The sequence below is a fragment of the Ursus arctos genome, unplaced genomic scaffold (assembly GCF_023065955.2).
Source record: "Ursus arctos isolate Adak ecotype North America unplaced genomic scaffold, UrsArc2.0 scaffold_29, whole genome shotgun sequence".
Lineage (NCBI taxonomy): Eukaryota > Metazoa > Chordata > Mammalia > Carnivora > Ursidae > Ursus > Ursus arctos.
In genome coordinates this window covers 15300872-15323971 of record NW_026622974.1, presented here as the reverse complement: position 1 = coordinate 15323971, position 23100 = coordinate 15300872, and the positions used below count along the sequence as shown (strand labels likewise).

Genomic DNA, 23100 nt, shown 5'->3' with positions numbered 1-23100 from the left:
TAAATAATTTTAAAAGGCTATAAAATAATAGAGATTACATTTTCGAATAAAGTCATCTTCCTTACACTACTAGCCAGTGTGTCCTATTAATTTTTCCTGGGAACTTCTATTCCCAGTACCATTCCTCTGGAACTTGTTGCATGCAGAATTTTCACAATTGCCTGAGAATTGCCTCACTTGTCTCTAGACTGCCCTTTGCATCTCTCCCAGGTTGATCTTTCCAAAATACTACATTTATCCAGTCTTCAGCTAATTCAACACCCATTCCCCATGGCTTTCTATTGCCTTCCTGATAAATTCTGTATTTTTAGAGTAATGTGAACGTAACTTGAGGACACATCACAGTGTGTGGTCCTCTGTCTTCGTTTATAATCTATTCCTGCATTATTTACCCATAATCTTCTCTAGCAAGATAATGCTTTCCTACTGCTGAACCTATCCCTCCCTCTTTTCCAACTCTCTTGATTTTTCTGTTTCAGTTTTTATGGCTGTGTAATGAACTACCTGAGAACTTAGTGGTATAAATAAACATTTGCTATGCTCATGAAATCTGAGGGTTGGAATTTGAACAGGGCACACACAGGAGGACACCTTGTCTCTGGTCCATAGTGTCTGGGGCTTCATCTGGGTGACTTGAATGCTGGAGGCTAAAGTCATCTGAATGCTCTTCTAGTCACAAATTTAGGGGGTGATGCTGGCTGTTGTCTGGGGGCCTTAGTTTGTTTGCACATGGGTCTCTGCACATGGGCTGCTGCACATGGCCTCTCTGCAGAAGCTAATTTTTCTCACCTGTTCGCTGATTTCCCCGCAGTGTCTCCCCCACAGAAAGAAAGCCATATGGAAGCTGTATCCTTTTCTATAACCTGGGCTCTCAAGTCACATGTTCTTATTTCTGCTCTACTCTGTTGATTGGGGCAATCACAAGTCTGCCTAGGTTTAAGTGGGAGGTAAACACAGTTCTCCTCTTGATAGGGACTGTTGTGCTTCTGGAAGAGCCTATAGGATGGAAATATTGCTGTCGCTGCTTTTTAAATTTTATTTATTTTATTTTTAAAGATTTATTTATTTATTAGAGAGTGAGAGGGGGAGAGGGGCAGAGGGAGAGAGAATCTCAAGCAGACTCCCCGCTGAGCATGGAGCCTGACCCAGGGCTTAATCTCAAGACCCTGAGATCATGACCTGAGCCAAAATCAAGAGCTGGCCCTTAACCAACTGAGACACCCAGGTTTCCCTGTCTTTTAAAATTTTAATATGCCATAGTCATGTTCTGCAGTTTGTATCTCATACCTCTTGTAACTTTCCTAGACCATACCAACCTTTCCTCTTTTTGAACTCATTTAACCTGTGATTTTTTAATTTAAAGTTGATTTTTTAAACTCATAGAAATTTTTCTTTGAAAAATACGTAGAAAATATAGGAAAACAAAGCCTTGGATGGGTTAAATTTTCTTACTGTGTACTCCATTGTATGCATTTGTTTGCATTATGAGAATAAACAGTAATCTGATGGTGGTAATGCATAGGGCACTATTACTAAAATATTTATGCTAACCAAGTAATAGGAAATCAGCCTTGTTAAATTATTCAACGTGTAATTTTTTTTTACTAAATAATCTAAAATTTCATACATTGGAAGTTATTTAGACATAAAATTTTCATATGGAAGGCAAATGCATAGCATATTTCCTTTAAAACACTCCCCAATGGAGGGGTGCCTGGGTAGCTCAGTTAGTTAAACATTGGGCTCTTGATTTCTACTCAGTTCATGATCTCAGGATCATGGGATGCAGCCACATTTGGGCTCCGTGCTTAGCAGAAAGTCTAAGACTCTCTCCCTCGCTCTCTGTCCCTACCCCTGCTCTTGTGCTGGCTTGCTCTCCCTCTTTCAAAGAAAGAAAGAAACAAATAAATAAATAAATAAAAATCTTAAAAACAAAACAAAACACCCTCTCCCTAATCTCAAGGGTATTTTATTTGAAACTTGGGCTGTGAAATGAAAGGAAGAGACTAAAAATCAGTCAAATGAAAATAGTAAAGTTAAGAATTGCTGGGGTGCCTGGGTAGTGCAGTCGTTAAGTGTCTGCCTTTGGCTCAGGGCATGATCCCGGCGTTCCAGGATCAAGTCCCACATCGGGCTCCTCCGCTGGGAGCCTGCTTCTTCCTCTCCCACTCCCCTGCTGTGCTCCCTCTCTCGCTGGCTGTCTCTCTGTCACATAAATAAATAAAATCTTAAAAAAAAAAGAATTGCTGACTATTTGTAATCAGTCATTTAGCCAGTTCCTATGATGTGAATAAGTTAAGCCCAGATCTAGTTTTTATGTATTTATGATTTTAGGATCTACTTATCTTTAGCTACATTGGCATAGCCTAGTATTTCTAACATTAATGTATAGACTACAGTTGCATGTATAATTATAACTTTTCTATAAAACCAAACACATGCTCGATAAAATATAAAGTCGAATATATATAACTATTTTGTGTTTTAGATGGCTGATCACACTGAAGTGATGAAAGGCATTCATCAATACCCAGGAGTTCGATATCCTGTCCTTACTCCTAATCTTCAGGGTTTTCACCGTGCTGTAAGTGTGTCACTGATCATTTTTAAATCAATATACGTTTTACTGTTTTGAGGTCTTTAAACAGTAGTTAAAATGGTATCAGGTGTTGCTTCCTTGTTACCCTGTATAAATGCGATTCTAATGTAGGCACCTGAATGCACTGCAATCTGTAACCTCAGGGTATTGTTAGGGACTGAAGGGTTCCACAGTAATGGCCCTTCCAGTTTAACCATTCAGGAATCAAAACACAAAAATACAGTTCTCCATTTTGATGACATCCTTTTGAAAGTATATTTTGTGCTTCCCTCTTAAATAAGGAATACAGAATTTAATTTGAACATTTCTCACTATAATAATTATTAATATTATGTAGTGGATCGTTTTTGTCAACTTCTTTGGATCAGCTTTCTGATGCTGTTGTTCCCTCCCTCTAGGTGAAGCTAATCACTGTCCTTTGCAGCTGCCTCTAACAACCTTCCCTGTTCCTCTTCTGGTTGGTTTTTTCCAGTCCTATGTGACTTAAGAATTTATATGCAAAAAGTTTTAATAATGACATATACAAGAAGAATCAGGGCAATTTTAAGTAAAGGCTTGAGGTGTTCTGCTCACATGGCTTTACTGTAACAGTTTGGCAGCAGCAATTTCTGGTGTTAATATTTTTCGCTTTTATCTTTGGGACTGTGTCACATAAATTTGAGGTTGTGGGTGCTAGTTGATATATCGCCTTTTGTGTAGCTTGTTAAAACCACTCCTCTTTTGTTTATGTTGATATAATGTTTTTTATCCCATTGTAAAGAAAGAAAGAGGCATTTTAAGAAATTATAAATATTGCTGTCACTGGTCCTAACAGAGTAAGGAATGTCTCTCACCTTGAAAAAATACTGAGTATATGCCCTCGTGATAGCTTGGAGGGGCAGATAATGGAGTGAAACCAGTGGCTTGGGAGTTAGGCACACCTGTGCTCAAAGCAGGACATCAGAACTTTTAGTAGCTTTAGTGATTTCGCCTCTTTGGGTCACAGTTTTGTCATCTGTAAAATGGGCAAAATGATACTTAGTTTATAAGATCATGGGTTAGAAATAGGGCGCACAGGGGCGCCTGGGTGGCACAGTGGTTAAGTGTCTGCCTTCGGTTCAGAGCGTGATCCCAGCGTTATGGGATCGAGCCCCACATCAGGCTCTTCCGCTATGAGCCTGCTTCTTCCTTTCCCACTCCCCCTGCTTGTGTTCCCTCTCTCGCTGGCTGTCTCTATCTCTGTTGAATAAATAAATAAAAATCTTAAAAAAAAAAAAAAAGAAATAGGGCGCACAAAGTACTAACAACAATACCGGCACATTTAAGTGTTCAAATAAATAGAATTTTAATTTCAGAAGTTAAAAATTTATTTTGGGTAGAGGACTAGAAGCCAATATTTTTTTAAATGGAGAAAAAATGACAGATTTTCTTTCTTAATATATTAACAGAGTATCAGAAAGAGAGGAGAATCTGGCACAGTGCTAGAGATACATTAATAGAAAGTCTAAAAATCCAGCTGGAAAGTAAGGAAACTTGGTGTTTGAAAACAAGTCACTGGAGAAGCCTGGGGCAAGGACAAAAGATGGCAAAGGGGAAGAATGATGAGGTTAATATTTGGATTTAGAGACTGGCAAGAGGATTAAGACATTAGACACACAAGAGTATGGTTGTAGCAGTCAAGGTCTGAAACGACGGAAGCTAGCTTAAGAGACGGGAAGAAAATTTGGGGCACAGTCTGAATGATGAATTGGAAGAACATTTTTCTGTCAGGTTATAGGAAGGCGAGAACAGAAAGCATTTACTATCCTCTATTTTAAAAATTGGTCTAAAAATAATGTTTCCCATAGATATTAAAAGGTTTTATTGGGTGCTAGTATTTTCCATAATTACAGTTATTTCTGAAGCCTACACATAATTTAGGAAAGGTAAAATTAAATTGGAACATCATCACGTGTTTTCTGTGCCTCAGATTTATGAGTGTGGCAGTTTGGAGAGTTCTTGTGTTATTATCACCAAATATTTTTAAATTTGAAAATAGCAATGTGGCAGGATGAGCAGACTCTAATTTTAAATTCCAAGGCAAATGCTAACACAAGTATGCTTTTATTGAGTAGTTAATATTTCTTCTATTGCTGTCATTTACATTTTTGAAATTACTAGTTTTTGCCTTGAAATTCTCTTTTTCAGGTTGCTGCTGGAGCCACTGAGATATCAGTTTTTGGTGCTGCATCTGAATCCTTTAGCAAGAAGAATATTAACTGTTCTATTGAAGAAAGTATGGAGAAGTTTGAGGAGGTTGTTAAGTCTGCAAGGCACATGAATATTCCAGCACGAGGGTATTTATGAAATCCCACAAATGCTATTTAGTTAATATCTGTTGTGTAAGGTCATTTATGAACTATGTAGACATTATTTTACCATTCATAATATATGTAGGGTATCTTTTGTACCTTGTATGATCGGGGCCATCACTATATAATGCTACATCTTGCATATATCACTTAATAATTATTAGTGTATCTAGCTTTGAAGTATGTAACGCAGCTAAGATCAGAGGCAAACTTGACATTGCAAACCTGACCTTGTTACTGATTTTATTAATACTTACCCACATGCAGCCATCTATTCATCTCAGCCTACTGTGGGTTGATGAATTTGTGTAAACTCATAGTAGTGTTTGGGAAGGAATCATCTAATGTGGTTTCCACATCTTTAACATTTTCTTTTTTTTTTAAGAACCATGACTTTTTCTTCAAATACTATTTTATGTAGAACTTCAATAGAGTATGTGAAACATAAAATTGAGCCTTTGAGCTGCCCTGGGAAATTCAGCCCATCATTTCACTCATTCAGCCTCCCCCTCAATAGCCAACTTCCCTTTTCCACTGGGTGATCTGAAAGCAAAGGCAAATGGGGAAAGAGGAGAGAGAGACCTGCTTTGGTTCCTGCCTGTTTCTGGATCCAGCAGTGGCGGCAGGGACTGCAGATAGGCTCTGCTCCCAGGCCTGTGCTCTGGGAGATGTGTAATACGTTATTTGTTACTATTTCTAAGACATTAGCCAGTTTTCTGTTGGTTTTTATAATTATAGAGGTACGATAATCTTATCCTATTAACAAATTAAAATGCATAGCATTCGTAAGAGAAGCCTGGGAGCTGTAATTGGATTTAGATGCAGGTTGTATTTCCTTTGGTTGAGGTGAGCAAAACTCAGAGTGGCAAGGGAAGGTTCCGTGGTTTATGAAAAGGCAAGCGGACCCAATTTTGAGCATGTTAGAAGAGGGTTAGAAGTCACTCAAGGTCATTTGGTGAGAAAATAGAGTTAGAATACATCACAAGGAGCTATCTTGTTGGTTGGCTCACTTCTGTTACCTTCTTTTTCCTCTCTCCATAGTAATAGTTTCCAGCATGAGTTTTTAAAGATACAGAATTGTTTTTGTAATTTAAATATATACATATGATGGAAGGCACATACAAGAAAAATTTAAAAACCAAGATAATGTGTTTCCATAGAAAATAAAGGATGTGTATTTTTAAGGCAAAAGTGAATAATCACAGTCAAATAGAAGAAATGTACTATCATTTTCTAAATTCAAACATACAGAAGTTGTTTTGTCTCTCTTTCCTTTGAAAGAAGGGGAAAAGAAGACGCTGTTCTATTTTAATGTGTGTTTAAATGTGGAGTGTATGTTTTACAGTAGAGTCATGCTTACTGGGAAGTTGAAAACAACGCATAACCATACAAAGTAAAGTGCGTATGTAGCTTGCACTTCAAATAGGAAGTTTGTTTTTTTGAAATGCCAAGGTTTTTTTTTTTAATGTTAAAAGATGGATGTAAACCTAAATTGTATAATATATTTTATTATCTTAGTTTTTCTCTTTATAAGGTAGAATAGGTAATGTATTATATAATAGAAACCCTAAATCCTTTTGAATACCAATTGTTGAGCAACTAATATTGTCCCATCAGCAAAGAAACATCTAGCCATGCTACCACTGAAAAAGCTTGCCAGGCCTCGATAAGAAGGGTACAGAGTGCAAGATGGATAGGAAGTGACCCACAGTCCAGTGCAATCAGCAGAGTACATTGTTTTCCAATGCAGATTTTGTGCCCTGGGAGCACAGCTCGTAGATTTTCTGAAACACTATTCATTTTTAGAAAGACGCCTTTCAGTATGTGAGTTCTCCATCTTTGTGCAGTTGAGAATTATCTTCCTCCTTCCCCCAAACTTTTATAGAGTTTAAATTAGATTTTATTTTTACTGGCAGTCGAGATTTTAGATACTCATTATTAAAAGTCATAGGTCGTTAGTAATCATTTAAGAAAGAGTCATGCTCAGCTAGTTGAAACTGACGTCGACGCTGCAGCCTGTCTTACTGTGGCAACATGGCAGCAGCTGCATCAACACGCACTTGATCACCATCCAGAAAATTTATGTCATCAGCTGTCAGCTTAAAGGCCATAAGGCAGTACATATTTTATAAATGCTCACTAAAACCATTTAAATTTTTATAAAAATAGTTAACTTTCATAGGGTTTAAGTAGCAGCTTTTATTAAAGTTATGAGGACTATTGTTGGATTCCCCCCCCCCCGAAACACACATACACATGCATGTGTACACATTTTTTTATATGTGCTCAGGACTTCACATAACATCTGGGACACATTGGGAAAACATACCATGCCAAATCATTGACATAAAATGCAAAGTCAGCTAACTGCTGCTGAATATACATTAGAGATGAATGAACAAGGAAATGTCTACATTTTGGACTTCATTTTTTTAATATGTAATTCATAAGACATATGTTTAAAATATGTGGGTTATTTTTCTGTTATCTGTCTTAATTTTTAAAAGTGAAAAAGGCAACGAAAAATAAGTCTGTGATAAATGTAATCATTTTCTCTATTTTTATCAATGCATTTGTTGAAATAATTATCTCTTGGCTTGTCAGAATCCTTTCAGAATTGAAATGCCTCAAGATATGAAGTTAGTGCTCTAATATATCAGACATTTAGCTTTATTCCTTTTTGTTGAAGTATCGACTTAAATCACAAGAATCACATGCTCTCTGTTTGTGAGAATACTAATTTAAAAAAGGAAACTATACTAAGGAGCCATTATTAATTTTACTATTAAAATGCTTATAAATATATAGTATAAATTCACAAGGTCAGTAGTCGTACATAACAAAGCAAAACTTTTTTTTTACATAATTAAGTCTTAGGCCTCTCCTATAAAATCACTTAAAATGAGTTGATCCATGATTACTCTGAAAGTCTGAACCTACTGAAAGTTAAAAGAAGTATATTTGTAACAGTTTCCTAGAAGTCAAACAAAATTATCCATCCATTGTTAAAAATAAATTACACAATGAAAAAATATTTAACTGTGAACTGTAACTGCTGAATTTCTTAAATTCCCAGAAGAAAGGTACAAAATAATGAGAATAAGGAGTAAAAGACTAATTAGTCATTAAAGTAATACAGATAATCATACATAACTTTTAGATACAGAAAAACAAAAAGCAGTTCTAGGATGTGATTAATGTTTTACTTTTCAAATCGGGATTTTTGTTTTCTTTGGGTAAATAGCCAGTGCTGGAATGACTGGATGGTATAGAATTACTATTTTTAATTTTTTGAGGAATCTCCACTTTGTTTACCACAGTGCCTGCCAGTTTACATTCCCACCAACAATGCACGAAGGCTCTTTTTTTTTTCCACCTCAGTGCTGACAGTTGCTGTTTTTTTTGGTTTTATCTTTCTGATACTAGCTATTTTGAGAGGTGTGAGGTGGTGTCTCCTTGTGGTTGGATTTACATTTCCCTGATGATTCATGATATTGAGCATCTTTCCATGTGCCCCTTGCCCATCTGTAGGTCTTCTTTGGCAAACATGCATTCAGGTCCTTTGCCCACTTTTTGATTGGATTATTACATTTTTGATGTTGAGTTGTATAAGTTCTTAATATATTTTGGATATTAGCTCCTTATTGGTTATATCATTTGCAGATATCCCCCCCCCCCCGGTAGGTTGCCTTTTCATTTTGTTGATGGTTTCCTTCACTGTGCAAAAGCTTTTTATATTGGTATAGTCTGCATAGTTCATCTTTGCTTTTGTTTTTCTAGAGTGCATATTTTTTGCATCTCTTAATCTTATCACCCTCACCACCTACTTTCTTCTTCGCCAAGAGCAGTAAAAATCCAATCTGGTTTAAAGGCCTCTTAATAAGATTGTATTATGTGTATCAGTGACCAGTTTCTTTGATGAAGCACCCATGATGTTAGAAAAGTCTTGTGCTTAATTTTTTGACTAGTTGTCTAGCTCTGTGTAATTTCTAACCTTTAAAATGGCAATCTTTCTAACTGTCGTGAAGTAAGGGCACAGCCCTCTCCCTCTAAGTGGTCAGTTTTCACTGGTTTTCCTTTTGAGAGATAATTTATAACACCCATTTATTCAAGAACTTGCAGCCTGCTTGTTTGTTAGCCTAACCACTTAGGTCGTTTTGCCCATGTTGTATTTCTCATTCCTCCTCCGATACAGCATGTCCTTACGGATTCGGATCCTGACCCTGAAGGTGACAGCAATATTATTGAGCGTGATAGTGAGCGTCCTTATTTAAGTCTCTTTTTTTTACATACACAGTGACTGGCAGTTAGTGTTTCTCATGACTAATATAGTAAATGCTTCCATCGGATGATCTACCCCAAGGGAATTCACTTGCATGTATGGCACCGTCTTCTAAGTGGACAGTTTATTGGTCAGGTTCCTTTCCAGCCCCTCTTAAACTGAGGCCTTTGTGTTGGCCTGGAACAAAAATTAGAAGAGCAATTCAAAGCATCATTTACCAAAACATGGTACGTAAAACTCTAAAAATGAGACATCTGTTAAAGCTGTTTTCTGTCATACATATGGTTTGAGGGTTTATACATTTTTTAGCCTTACATACTATCCTGGCACTGCTGCGTATCAGAATAACACATAGCCGGCAGTAGTTAATGTGTAAGCTGTGTTGGTACGGTCATGTCTAAACAGCCTTCATAGAGAGCCTTTGAGGAAAGAATGTGTGTTTTCATTTCTCATGAAATTAGCATTTGGGAGCTAAAAGAGCATCTTAGCAGAATTGCTCCTTGAGACCAAGGGACCGTCTTTATTTCTTATCTCAGCCACAATGTTAAGTTTCACAGGCTCTCACAATCCACCTTTGGTTGGCTTATTAATAATGGAATGCTACTTTGTATTGTTTATAGGTGAATGTACTCCTCATGACTGCATCAAAACAGCTCCTACATTTAAACGTCTTAATTATGTCTAGTTGACATCACATGTCATCTCCTTGGCATTGCTTTTCTCTTCTGAGGATAGCAGTGGTTGATTGTTTCCATTCAAAGTGTTTGCAACATTTATTCCAGGCTTTTCCTCATCCTTTTTTGCCAGAATGGTTAAAGGATGTAGGATAATTGTGGGAAGGTAGGCTTGGGTAAGACCTCACTGTAGGTACTTTTTCATGACTCAGTTTCACCAGGTAAAGTTGTTAAAGACTTGAATGCCTCAGTTTCTCTTTTAGCATGATTTTGCAAAATACTGACAAATGGCCTTAACACAAATAAAAATAAAACAACTCACATTTGTATCTGCAGAGTTTATTGTAACCCTGTGCTTTTAATTTTAGCACAATGAGCTTCAATATGGTTGGCAAATCCTTTACTACTCTATCATCCTATATAATGTTTAAAATATTGTTCTAACTCTGAACTCATAAATATATGCTATCTTCTCTGGCTACAGGATTTAGAGCTTTAGTAGCCAGTAGAGGCTATACATTTAGAGTAAAGATTAGGAATTGCATAGAAAATTATTCAAATGATGAAAATGTCACCTTAACACATTTGTGGATTAATTCATTCAAGAAATATCGAGTGTTTTATATAATGTACTGTCTAGTGATACTGTGTAGAATATGACAATGAAAAAGTAGCCAACCTTCAACGAGTTTCAAGCATACTGGAGAATAATATATGGAGAAATAATTATTATTTGTCAAAGCAAATACATTAAGAGACATACAAATACTATTCAGGGTTAAAGTAATACTTTATTAAATTTCTCTGAGGCGATTTGGAGAAACTTAATGCAGAAGGCTCAGTAAATGAAGTCACTAAAGATAGGTGAATATATGGAAGCGTAATCAGAAATAATGGCTTTTTCAGGTGGGGCAGGAAATCTACAAAGAACAAAGGCATAGTGAAGAGAAATCTCAATATTTAGGTAGCAGGAAAAAGCTAACTTTCACTGGCATGGGAGTTTTTAAAGCTGTGTAATGGGAGAGAGTTAGAAAGTTAGGTTGAAGTTTCACAAATTGCTGAACTTGAATACCAAGTTTTTTTGGCAGACAATGGCAAGCCACTAAAGATTTTCAAAGTGTAAAACTACATAAACAGGTCTATGCTGTAGTCATATTATTTTGTCAATAGATGCTGGTTTACAAATGAGTGATGTGAGACCAGAGGCAAGGAAAGCACTTAGGAGATGTTTGCCGCTGTCCTGGAGAAGATATTCAGGGACTGTTCTTTCTACCTGGGCTGGCACTGGCAGAGGTCATGTGCTACAGAGGCTAGAGAGGAAGAACCAGCTAACCCAGGTTATTGAATATGTTCTCAAAGATGACCTTTAAGTGATCTGGAATAACAGATTGTGAAAATGACTATTACTTTTTTTTAATGGCAAATGCAGGGGAAACAGGAATGAGCACCATTTTGGAAATACTGAGCTTAATATGCCATGTGAATGTATCAGGAAATCAATTTGTAATGTTCCTGAGATTTGGAGTTGTTCCTGCAGCTCTGTCTGCGTAATGATGAAGGACAGAGACGGGGGGGGGGGGCACTGAGTTGATGCAGACTCCCTTTTTTGTTCAAACACATAAATATAACCACTTTTAAAACATACAGCCAAACTCAGAAAAGAAAGTACTCAGATTTCATCAAAGAAAGTGTGGTAAGCATGCAGGTTGATGCCACTAGCACATGGGGTCTCTGTTTCAGATATAATCCCTAGTGGCTTGAAAATGGGATTTTAATGTCTACATGGGAAAAAGACAGATATTCTACTAAAGCATGGATTTGAAAGTGATTATTCCTGGAGCCAGGAATCACCTCCTTGTGAATGCAAAGTCAGGGGAACTTGTGGTGTATTCTGGAAACTCAAATTAAGAAATACAGGTAGAAATTTGTCCAAGAACTGCTAAAGTCCACAGGACAAGGACAAAAGGAAGCCAGATCTTATTTATAGGGACATTTGAATAAGTCAAGACACTTGTGGAACTCCTACAGAAACTAAAATCACCAAAGACACAATAAAAAATAATAAACCACATGATAATACAAAGTACCATAAGAAAAAAGCAAAAAGAAAAAACAGGAAAATTTTAACAGAAAAGAAGGAAAGAGAACAATCTGAATAGAAGATTATAAATTAACTCCTCAATGTAAAGAGGAAAAGGAAGAACATAAAAGAACAGCTCTTTAAAAAAAAAATAATGAAGCTTTTACAAGAAGAAACATTTCTTGAAATGAAAAATACATTTATTAAATGAAAACAATGATTGCATTGAACAGCAGATTTACATACAGTTGAAAGGGGTTTTAGTGATTGCAAGTAGGATTTAAGGAAATTGCAATAATCAAACACAGAAAAAATTAATAGAACTTTTAAAAATGAAGTTAAGAGAGAATGCCTAACAAAATTTTCAGAAGGAGATAAAAGGGAAATTAGATGTGAGAGATAGGTTTGATGAACTAGTACCTTGAGGATTTTCTAGATCTAAAGAAAAACATCAATGTAAAATTAAAGAAGTATAACAAATCCTGACCTTCTCATGGTAAAATGTAGACTATTAGATATAAACAGAGAATCCTAAAGATAATAGAGAACAAATTACTATAAAATTGCTATAAAGGCATTACCATTAGATAGCAAAATTCTCATCAGCAAAATGGAGACCAGAGATAGTGAAATATGTTCAAAATGACAGAATAACTTAATCTAGAATTTTATACCTAGCCAAACTATTATACATTAATGAAGATAAAACAAAAGCATTTGCTGACAAAATGGTCTGCAAAACTCAACCATTGGTGAAAAAAAATACTAAAGCATGTTAAGCCAGCAGTAAGAAATGCATTAAAAAAAAAAGAAGAAAGAAATGGAGAGATTGTTGTTTGGGGCTTCAGCAGATTAGATACGATTTGAGATGGGTCTGTGAGAAATTTAACCACCAGCCAATCAAAAATAGAGCAAAGGTTCTATGGCATAGTAGTGAGATTCTTGAGACTAGCTACTCTCAAATCTGTGTATTATCCCTTTTTTTATATACGGGAATCAATCTGGCAATCGGGTAGGTAGCATTGCTAATGGTTTAGTGGTTTTCAATTTTGACAAAGTAATAGAGCTTTAGAAATTATTTTCAAGTATTAGTGGTTGAATTTCATTCCCTAAGTTTGTGATTTAATTGGTTTGGAGTGTGTCCTAAACATCAGGGTTTTGTTTTTTAAGCTCCCCAAGTGGTTCTGTGCAGGCAAGTTTGAGAGCTGCCCTAATAAATTGTTAGAGAAGAGCAGAAATCTAGAAATTGACTCTAGCCACTAGTCAAAGCAGATGATGTAGACTATTTTTATCATGGTAGAGACCTTCTCATACTTACGAAAGTATTTCACTTATTACCAGCAGCAAGCTTTTTCTGTAAAGGACCAGACAGTAATATTTTAGGTTTTGTGGGTCAGATGGTCTCTGTGCAACTACTCACCTCTGCTCGTATGCAGAAATAGCCATAGATAATAGGTAAACAGATGGGCATGGTGGTATTCCAATAAAATTTTACTTGCGAAAGACTAATGAGCAGGATTTGGCCTGTGGGTCTTAGTTTCCCAACTTCTGCTTATAGAATATTAAAGTAACTTAACATAGTTGAGAACCGTCACATTTGTTTTGGAGAAGGTAGCCCCATGTATGAATAGGTTAAAGGAGCGGCCCCTCACAAGAATGGAGAAGAATATATGAAGATGAGATGCAGTATAATATGAAGACCCAGGCAAACCTGGGAAGGAATCAGAGGGAAAACTTGAATGAATGAAAATGCACGTGGACAAAGTTGGAATCAATGGAATATGAACACCAGGCAAACCTGGGAAGGAATCAGGGAAAACTTGAGTGAATGAAAATGCACGTGGCCAACTTAAAGTTACAGCACAAAGGGGTGGCTATGGCTAGATAAGTTGAGAATGCAGGAGAGGTTAATTTGCTTTTATTGTTTTGCACTTGCTTTTCTTGTTTCTTTTCTATTTTTTTTCATATTTAGAGGGATGGCATGTAAATGCATGGCTTGGATTTTCTATTTAATCACATTTAGATATTTTGCGTTTAGAAGAAAGGTGAGTATACACACACGTAGGAAATACATATTTATCTGTAATCATTGTATCTGAATTGAAAATGTTTGTTCTTTTTCAACCTTAGCCACCTTTGCCAAGTGTTAGGTTTATGTAACATTTTCTTTCCAATTGTCTTGATTAAATTTATACAGATTATTGAAACAAAATTAAATTATAGTAATTATTAAGAGCAGAGAAATGGATTTCCTCTCCAGCATAACTTTCAAATCTTAATTGAATTAGCCTCTTTACTCGTTCTGTCTTCATCACTGCTTACCTGATTTAGTAAATTGCTTATTTAGTTGAATTCCAAAACACAACTTTTATTCACATTTTAATCCTTTTGAAATTAGATTACATCTTTGGAATCAATGGGTATGGACTGAATCATTGAATAAATACTTTGCTTTTTTACTCTAAAATCTGTTATGAAATTTATAGTGTATCTTATAATGGACAGCATCTTAGAATCATGGAAATAACAGTCTTATGGTCTGTCTTGTTTTTGCCTGCACCTTCCCTCTGCCAACCGCTTCCAGAGTTCTTGAAGAGTTAACATTTCTGGAAAACTACTCTGATCTTGTCACTACCTTACCTAATAATTTTGAGTGATCTCAAAGTTCAGACTCCTTGGCGTGGCATTCAAGGGCCTTATTATCTAAAGCCTGTTATATTCTGGCTCAGAAAATTGGATCTCCAGCCTCATTTCCTACCACCCCTCTCTCACTCATGTGAATTGCTTCATCCCTGACAATCAAACACATGATGCATTATTTTAATAGAAGCATTGTAAAATCTCTGAGGAAAGTTTAATAAAATGGGATTGGTGTTGAGCTGAAAATAGCTAAAACAGGCTTTTTCTAAGGCTTAATACTTTAAGATGGAAAAGTATCATTATCATTTCGGGAAATGCTTGACTTGTTATATTGTTGAAGAAGCTTATGGAATATCTTTATTTGGAGTCTTTTAAACATAGACTATAAACTCTTCTGTTTGGGATGATTTAGGTATACCCACAGGAGATAAACAAGATGAACTTTGAGGTTGTGGCCAGGTTTAGGAGTTTTGGGGTGATTAATGACTGTATCTACACGAGGCCAAGAGATCCAGATGGGAGTGAAGAGAAATTCAGTTAGTCATCTACATGCTCTGTCTCTATGATTCCAAAGACCGGGATATTTAACAGTTGAATGTATGTATTTACTTAAATAAAACTATGTAGTTCAGTGGTATTTTCTGCTTTGAATGTTCATATACTGCTATAGTATAACTCCACAAGATAAACACCTGTTACATTAGTCCCATCTGCCATCAAGTAACATATATCAAATTGTAATTACTAGATAAAAATGTGAGTGAAATTAAAAATGTTCCAAAATTGTTTTTGTTCTGAGAATAATAATGAACTTGTGTAAAATACATTTTTGATGACTTTTTAGCTATTTCTTAATTTTGATAAAATGAAAATTAGGAAATTATTTACCATCATCTATGTATTTATATGGTTCTGTATTTTAAATTTAGGTACGTGTCATGTGCCCTGGGCTGTCCATATGAAGGAAACATCACACCACAAAAAGTGACAGAAGTAAGATACCCCTGGTTTTCTGGTTCTTGGTAAAATGATGTATATTATTTTAAAAAGTGGCCTATTTTCCCTACTGTGTTTGGTATCTGCACAACAAAGTTTAAGGAGAACCATGGAATGGAAGACAAGTTTGATTACTTAACTAATAGCTTGGTTTTGACACTGAAGATGGATATATTGGCTGGCTACAACTCTTCAAAGTGAAATAACATTTGAGTTTTATCATTTGGGTGCGCAAAGGTGAAGGAATAAAAACAGCTATTTCACTTTTACATGGGTAGAACTCAGGGAGTAGCCTTTCCACATTCCATCAGAATATCAGGTCAGTTTGTGCACACACACTTCAGCTTCGCTTTGGCTGCTCCGGGAAGGTCCCTTTGTTTCTGTCCTGCATACTTTGGCACCTGTATCAGAGTATACACTGCTTTTGCTGTACACTGTTTCTGTTCCTTTCAGATCCGATAGCTCTCACTGCTGAGATTCACGTTGCTTTTATTAGAGAGCAGTTTTGTGGCAATAGATTATAGGCGTTAAAGACCTGCTTATTGAAGTTCATTTTCTACTTCCTGTTCCTATTTATTGATACCAATGAATACAAAATAGTCTTTGAGACTATATTAGCCTCTCAAACACATTTGTATATGAAATATATTAATGTGCACCTGTTGTTAAGGCTGTTATTTTCATACATTTTGTAATGCGGTACCAAAGTAGTGAAGATAGCATTGTTAGAAAATCAGAATTTAGGCAGGATAAACCTCAGTATGGCTAAAGCCATTCCTCTTTTGTGCTTTCATTTGAACTTTTGAAATTTACTGCAGATTGTTTTCAAATGAGTTCTATCCCACAGTCTATTTTTTAAGCAAGACCTTTGCATACAGAGGCAGATACACTATAAAATAAAGAAGCTTCAGTGTTGTAGTCCTTCACCGGCATGAAGGACTTTGTTATTAATTTGCATTCACAGTTACATATTCTTTTCTTAAAACTTCCAAACTGATACAACTTCAGGCTCCACAAAAACCAGGCTCCAGCTCTACCTGTCCACCAGACCCCTTGCTTCTCTGCCTTTTGCCTCATAGAGTCTCTGGATGGAGCGCACATACCCTCAGGCTCTGTGCCTGCACCAGGATGCTGGAGGATTTGCTCAGGAGAATCGCATAATTGGCAGACTGGAAGCATTAGGAGTTGATGATCAGCAACCTTCAATGAGCCTTCTGTGCTATTCTACTACGTTTTGTGGCCAACTCACTCTCTTACTCTCTGCAGTCGCCGTTGCAGACTGTTCACTCTGTTCAAGCTTCTAGTTCTTCTCCTCATTTACTCCCCTGTATATTCAACTGCTTAGAATCCTTCCTGTTGACCACAACAGTCAGGTCTCTTCCATCTGGAAGTTTCCTTTCTTAATTAAGCATCCACATCTAGTTATTGGCTACCTATTTTTATTCCTCTACATCTAAACTTCTTCAACGAGCTGTCTACACTACTAGTGTTTATTTCCTCAGCTGTCACCAGCTCTTCATCATCCTCCAAGGTGACTTCTAGACCATTCGCTTCACTGAAATCCATCTTTGTAAGACCACCGCTTAGCACTTGGGTTAAAAAATGCAAGATCATATTCAGTACTCATCTTGACACCTTAGTAGAATTTCGGACTGCTGACCATTTGTCCTTGTTGACACCCTTGTATTCCTTAAGCTCCCTTGATACCACACTCAGGGTTTTCCTCCAACTGTGGTTAGGTTTCTCTTTTGAAACTTCATTGTCCTCTCCCTGGCCATTAAGAAATTCCTGCATTTAATAGGCAGTAGAGAAGAATGAGCATTATGCTTTTTTTAAAAATTCAAGTTTCCGTCCAATGATAGTCTCCTACCTTGACTATGGAGCCCTTCTGAGTACTCTCCAACTTGTTTTTGATATCGTTGATAGTACCTTTCTGAAACATAAATCTAATATTGCCACTACCTCCACCACCCCAACAGTCTATCATGGCTCTCTATTGCTCTTATGATAGAATCCTCAACCAAAATTCTCAGCTTGGCTGGTTTGCAAGACTCTGTATCCTTTGCCCTAGATCTACCTCACCAGATTTAAGTATCTTCATTCCCCCTTGGTTTTTGCTTTCTTGCCACACCTGCCCATTATATTTGACTTTTTCCCTATCTGGAATTCCATTTGGATTTTCTATTTCAGCTGTCTGGAACACGTTATATTCCTCCTGAAACATTCTTGTTACCCCTTCTCACCGTCTTCAACAAGTTAATGCGTACTTTATCTCAAGCTGTCACTTAGGCCCTTCCTACTTGATAGATGTAGATCAATTTCCTTTGCTGCATGCTCTTAGAATCCAGTTTCTTTGTTCCAAATTCTCATTTTACTTGTAGTTACACATTCTTGCGTAGAATTGATTGAGTTCTATCTTCAGTTGACTCCAGGCTCCACAACAGCATAAGCCATCTCAATACATGTATGCTTATTATATCCCAGAACCTAGCATAGTGCCTGTCATAAAATGGACACTGAAGCAATACATAATAAATGAGTTACAGTATTCTTGTACATATGCCGGATATTGTACAAAGCAGTTTTTATATATTCTCACTTCATTTTCATAACCAACATGTCCTTATTAACATCATCATTAATGTAATTTACATTACATCAAAAACTAAGGATATACTGCATGGTGACTAACATAACATAATAAATTATTTTAAAAAAGGAAAAAAATTAATAAAGCTTAGAAAATATGCTAAATAGGGGTATTTATTGTCTCTATTTTACAGAGGAGATGCTGAGGCTTAAAAAATTTAATCTTCTACCCACTCTCACATGACTAACATGAGTGGCAGCTGAAATTTAAATCCAGGCTTGTCTGATTCCAGAACTCATGTCTTTGTCAACATAGCTAATTCTGCCTTCTTGCCATTCATATTGCTCTTCGAAAGTGACATTAGTTATCCAGCATAAAGGGAACTTGCAGTTTCCTTTGGACAAGTGCATCCATTTATGAACCAGAAAAATTAAATTAGAAATATTGACTCTACCAATCACAAAACTACTTACTGACAGAGCTGGAACTAGTATTGATAGCTCTTGACCTCTAATCTGAGGCCTTGAGAAATACTACTTCCAAAGTAAATTTGTAATGCTTCTGTTTTGATTAAAGGGTTGAGAAAGTAAGCCTCCCATAATTGAAATTGTAGCCTATAATTTCATAACTGAACTGTGTAGGTAGGTAGTTATGATTCTATGGCAAACTTGAATATTAGAAAAATATGGTAATGTCTTTAAAACTTTTATATAACGTGTAGGATTTAATAAACAAGAAGAGGACCAGAAAACCAAAAGAAATGTTTCCCAAGGATATGTAACTGATCTTAGCTGTGACTTTAATTTCTAGGTGATATTTGCTAAGGAATAACAGAGTTTGAGTCTGTCCATTTCCATTGTTTTACTAGCTCCTCACCTTTCCTAACAGGTATCTAAGAGATTGTATGGCATGGGCTGTTATGAGATCTCTCTGGGAGACACCATTGGAGTGGGAACTCCAGGAAGCATGAAGAGAATGTTGGAAAGTGTAATGAAAGAAATCCCACCTAGTGCTCTTGCTGTTCACTGCCATGACACATATGGACAAGCCTTAGCAAATATCCTTACGGCCCTGCAGGTATTTTGTATTATTCGTGTTTATGTGTAAAATAGGTATCCTTACTTATAAACGTTAAGAGCATTAGTGGGATAATATTTATAAATTGCCATGAATATGGTGTTTAAGCAGTGTCTACCACGTGACAAGCGCTCAGGAAATATCTGTAAATTACACATTTATTTTAGGGCAATGATGTCTCCTGTTGTTAATTTGATAAAATTTGTTCTTTTTTGCTGAAGGGTAGTTGACATACAATATTAGTTTTAGGTGCAACGTAGTAATTCAATAATTATATATATTATAAAACGATCACCACAGTAAATGTAGTTATTCTCTGTCACCATATAAATTTTAAACAATATTGACTATGTTCCACATGCTTTCCATGCTTATGACTTTGTTTTATAACTGGAAGTTTGTACTTTTTAATACCATTCACCTATTTTACCCATTCCTCCTACCCTCCTCCCTTCTGGCAACCAAGGGTTTGCTCTCTGTATTTATGAGTCTATTTCTGCTTTTTCTTTGCTCGTTTGTTTTGGTTTTTAGATTCGACATATAAGAGAAATCGTATAGTATTTTTCTTTTCCATCTGGCTTATTTGCAGCGCTCATGTTGCAAATGGAAGATTTCATTCCTTTTTGTGGCTAATATAAATGCAGTATATTTGTGTGTGTTTGTGTGTGTGTACACAAAATGCAGTATTAGCAGAGTAGGCGTATATATACATATATATATATGTATCACATCTTCTTTATCCTTTTATCTATTCATGGACACATAAATTGCTTTTATATCTTGGTTATTGTAAATAATGCTGCCACAGAACAGATAGATACACGTATCTTTTTAAATTAGTGTTTTTGTGTTCTTTAGGTAAATGCCCAGAAGTTGAAATACTGGGTTGTATGGTATTTCTTTTATTAATTTTTTGAGGAAATTCCATACCGTTTTCCACAGTGGCTGCATCAATTTACATTTCCAGCAACAGTGAACGAGGGTTGCTTTTCCTCCACATCCTCACTAGCGCTTGTTATTTCTTGTCTTTTTGGTTCTAGCCATTCTGACAGGTGTGAGCCAATATCTCATTGTGGTTGTGATTTGTATTTCCCTGATGATTACTCATACTGAACATCTTTTCATGTGTCTGTTGGCCATCTGTATGTCTTCTTTAAAAAAAAAAAAATGTCTATTCAGGTTCTCTTCCTATTTGTAATTGGATTTTTTTGGTGTTAAGGTGTGTAAGTTCTTTATATGTTTTGGGTGTTGTCCCCTTATTGGGTGCCTCATTTGCAAATATCTTCTCCCATTCAGTAAGATGCTTTTTTGTTTTGTTGGTTTCCTTCACTGTGCCAAAGCTTTCTATGTTGGTGTAGTCCAAGTAGTTTAATTTTGGTTTTGTTCCCTGTGCCTGCGGAGACAAGTATAGAAAAATATTGCTAAGGCCAGTGTCTAAGAGATTACGAGCCTGTGTTTTATATTAAGAGTTTTATGGTGTCAGGTCTCATATTTATGTTTTTAATCCATTTTGAGTTTATTTGTGTGTGTGGTGTAAGATAGTGGTTCAGTTTCATCCTTTTGCATGTGGCTGTCCAGCTTTCCCAACACCATTTATTAAATAGATGGTCTTTTCCCTATTGTATATTCTTGACTTCTTTTGTATATTCTGATGTCCTTTGTCATAGATGAATTAACCATAAAATGACAGGTTTACTTCTGGACTCTCTACCCTGTTCTATTGTGTCAGTTTTTGTGCCAGAGCCATACTGTTCTAATTACTCTAGCTTTGTAGTATATTTTGGAATCTAGGATTGTGATACCTCCAGCTTTGTTCCTCTTTGTCAAGATTGCTTTGACTGTTCAGGGTGTTTTGTACTTCCCTACAAATTTTAGCATTGTTTGTTGTAGTTATGTGAAAAATGTTGTTGGTATTTTGATAAGGATTGCATTGAATCTTTAGATTATTATGGGTTGTATGAACATTCAATGATATTAATTCTTCTAATCCATTAGCATGATACAGCTTTCCCTTTTTTTTGTCATCTTCAATTTCTTTAATTAACATCTTACAGATTGCAAACTGCATGTCTTTCCTGCTTGGTTAAATTTATTCTTAGGCATTTTATTCTTATTGATGCAATTGTAAATGGGATTGTTTACTTCATTTTTCTTCCACTTTGTTATTACTGTATAGAAATGCAACAGATTTTTCTTTATTTTCTATCTTGCAACATCACTTAAATCATTTTGTAACACCAACAGCATTTTGGGTGTAATCTTTAGGGTCATATATATAGTATCATGTCATTTGCAAGTAGTGACAGTTCTACTTCTTCCATAACAATTTGGATTTTTTGTTTGTCTGATTGCCGAAGCTAAGATTTTTAGTACTATGTTCAATAAAACTGGCAAGATTGGATATCCTTATCTCATTCCTGATGTTAGCAGAAAAGCTTTCTGCTTTTTGCCATCGAGTATGATATTAGCTGTGGGTTTGTCATATGTGGCCTTTAATATGTAGAGGAATGTTACCATTACACCTACTTTTTTGAGAATTTTTATTAAGTGATGTTGAATTTCATCAAGTGCTTTATCTGCATCTATTGAGATGATAAGATTTTTATTCTTCATTATGTTAATGTGCTATATCATGTATATTGATTTGTGGATATTGAATCATCCTTGCTTCCCTTGAATAAATTCCACTTGATTATGGTGAATGATCCTTAATGTATTATTGATTTGGTTTGATAATATTTTGTTGAGGATTTTGCACCTATGTTTATCAGAGACATTAGCCTGTAATTTTCTTTTTTAATAGTGTTTTTTATCTGTTTTTTATTGTTGTTGTTTTTGTATCAGGGTGATGATGGTTTTGTAGAATGAATTAGGAAGGTTTCCTTCCACTTTAAATTTTTGGGATAGTTTGATAAGGATAGATATTAACTCTTCTTTATATGTTTGGTAGAATTAACCTGTGAAACCATCTGGTTCTGGACTTTGTGGGGAATTTTTTGATCACTGATTCAATTTTTCAGAGATAGTAATCAGTCTTTTCAGATTTCCCATTTTCCTTATTCAGTGTAGGAAGAGTATATATTTCTAGGAATTTATCTATTTCTTTTAGGATGTCCAAATGGGAGTGTATAATTTTTCATAGTAGTCTCTTATAATTCTTTGTATTCCTATGGCGTTGGTTGTCATTTCTCCTCTTTCATTTCTGATTTTATTTGTGTCCCCTCTCTTTTTTTTCTTGATGAATCTGGCTGTCAATTTTGTTTACCTTTTCAAAGACCCTAATCTTAATCTCATTGATCTTTTCTACTGTAGTTTTAGTCTCTATTTAATTTATTTCACTCTGATCTTTATTACTTCCTTCTAACTTTGGGCTTTGTTTGTTCTTTTTCTAGTTTCTTTAGGCATAACATTAGATTGTTTTTTTGAGATTTTTGTTGTTTCTTGAGATAGGCCTTTTTCTTTCTAAACCTCCATCTTAGAACTACTTTTGCTGTGTCCTGAAGATTTGGATCTAATGTCTTTCTGTTTTTATTTGTCCCTGTGTATTTTTTGATTTGCTCTTTGATTTCTCTGGAGACCCACTGGCTGTTTACTAGCATGTTGTTTGGCGTCCACTTGTTTGGTTTTTTGCTCTTTTCTTTTTTTTCTTGTAATTTATTTCTAGTTTCATTCTGTCATGTTTGGAAAAGATCCTTAACATGATGTCAGTCTTCTTAAATTTATTGAGACATGTTTTGTGTCCTAATGTGTGATCTCTTCTGGAGAATATTCCATCTACGCTTGAAAGAATGCATATTCTACCATTTTTGGATGGAATTTCTGATATATCTGT

At 35.7% G+C, this 23100-nt stretch overlaps 1 protein-coding gene across 6 annotated transcripts in view; it reads left to right on the top strand.

Annotated features, from left to right (window-relative positions):
• Positions 1–23100, top strand: part of HMGCLL1 (3-hydroxymethyl-3-methylglutaryl-CoA lyase like 1) — a 187575-nt gene that overhangs the window by 74364 nt on the left and 90111 nt on the right. For all 6 annotated transcript variants that reach the window (XM_026507199.4, XM_026507196.4, XM_057303972.1 and 3 more), the window contains 4 exons: positions 2489–2584; positions 4766–4914; positions 15535–15598; positions 19080–19268. In XM_026507199.4, coding sequence (XP_026362984.2) covers positions 2489–2584; positions 4766–4914; positions 15535–15598; positions 19080–19268 — 498 coding nt within the window. The remainder of the gene's footprint in view (positions 1–2488; positions 2585–4765; positions 4915–15534; positions 15599–19079; positions 19269–23100) is intronic.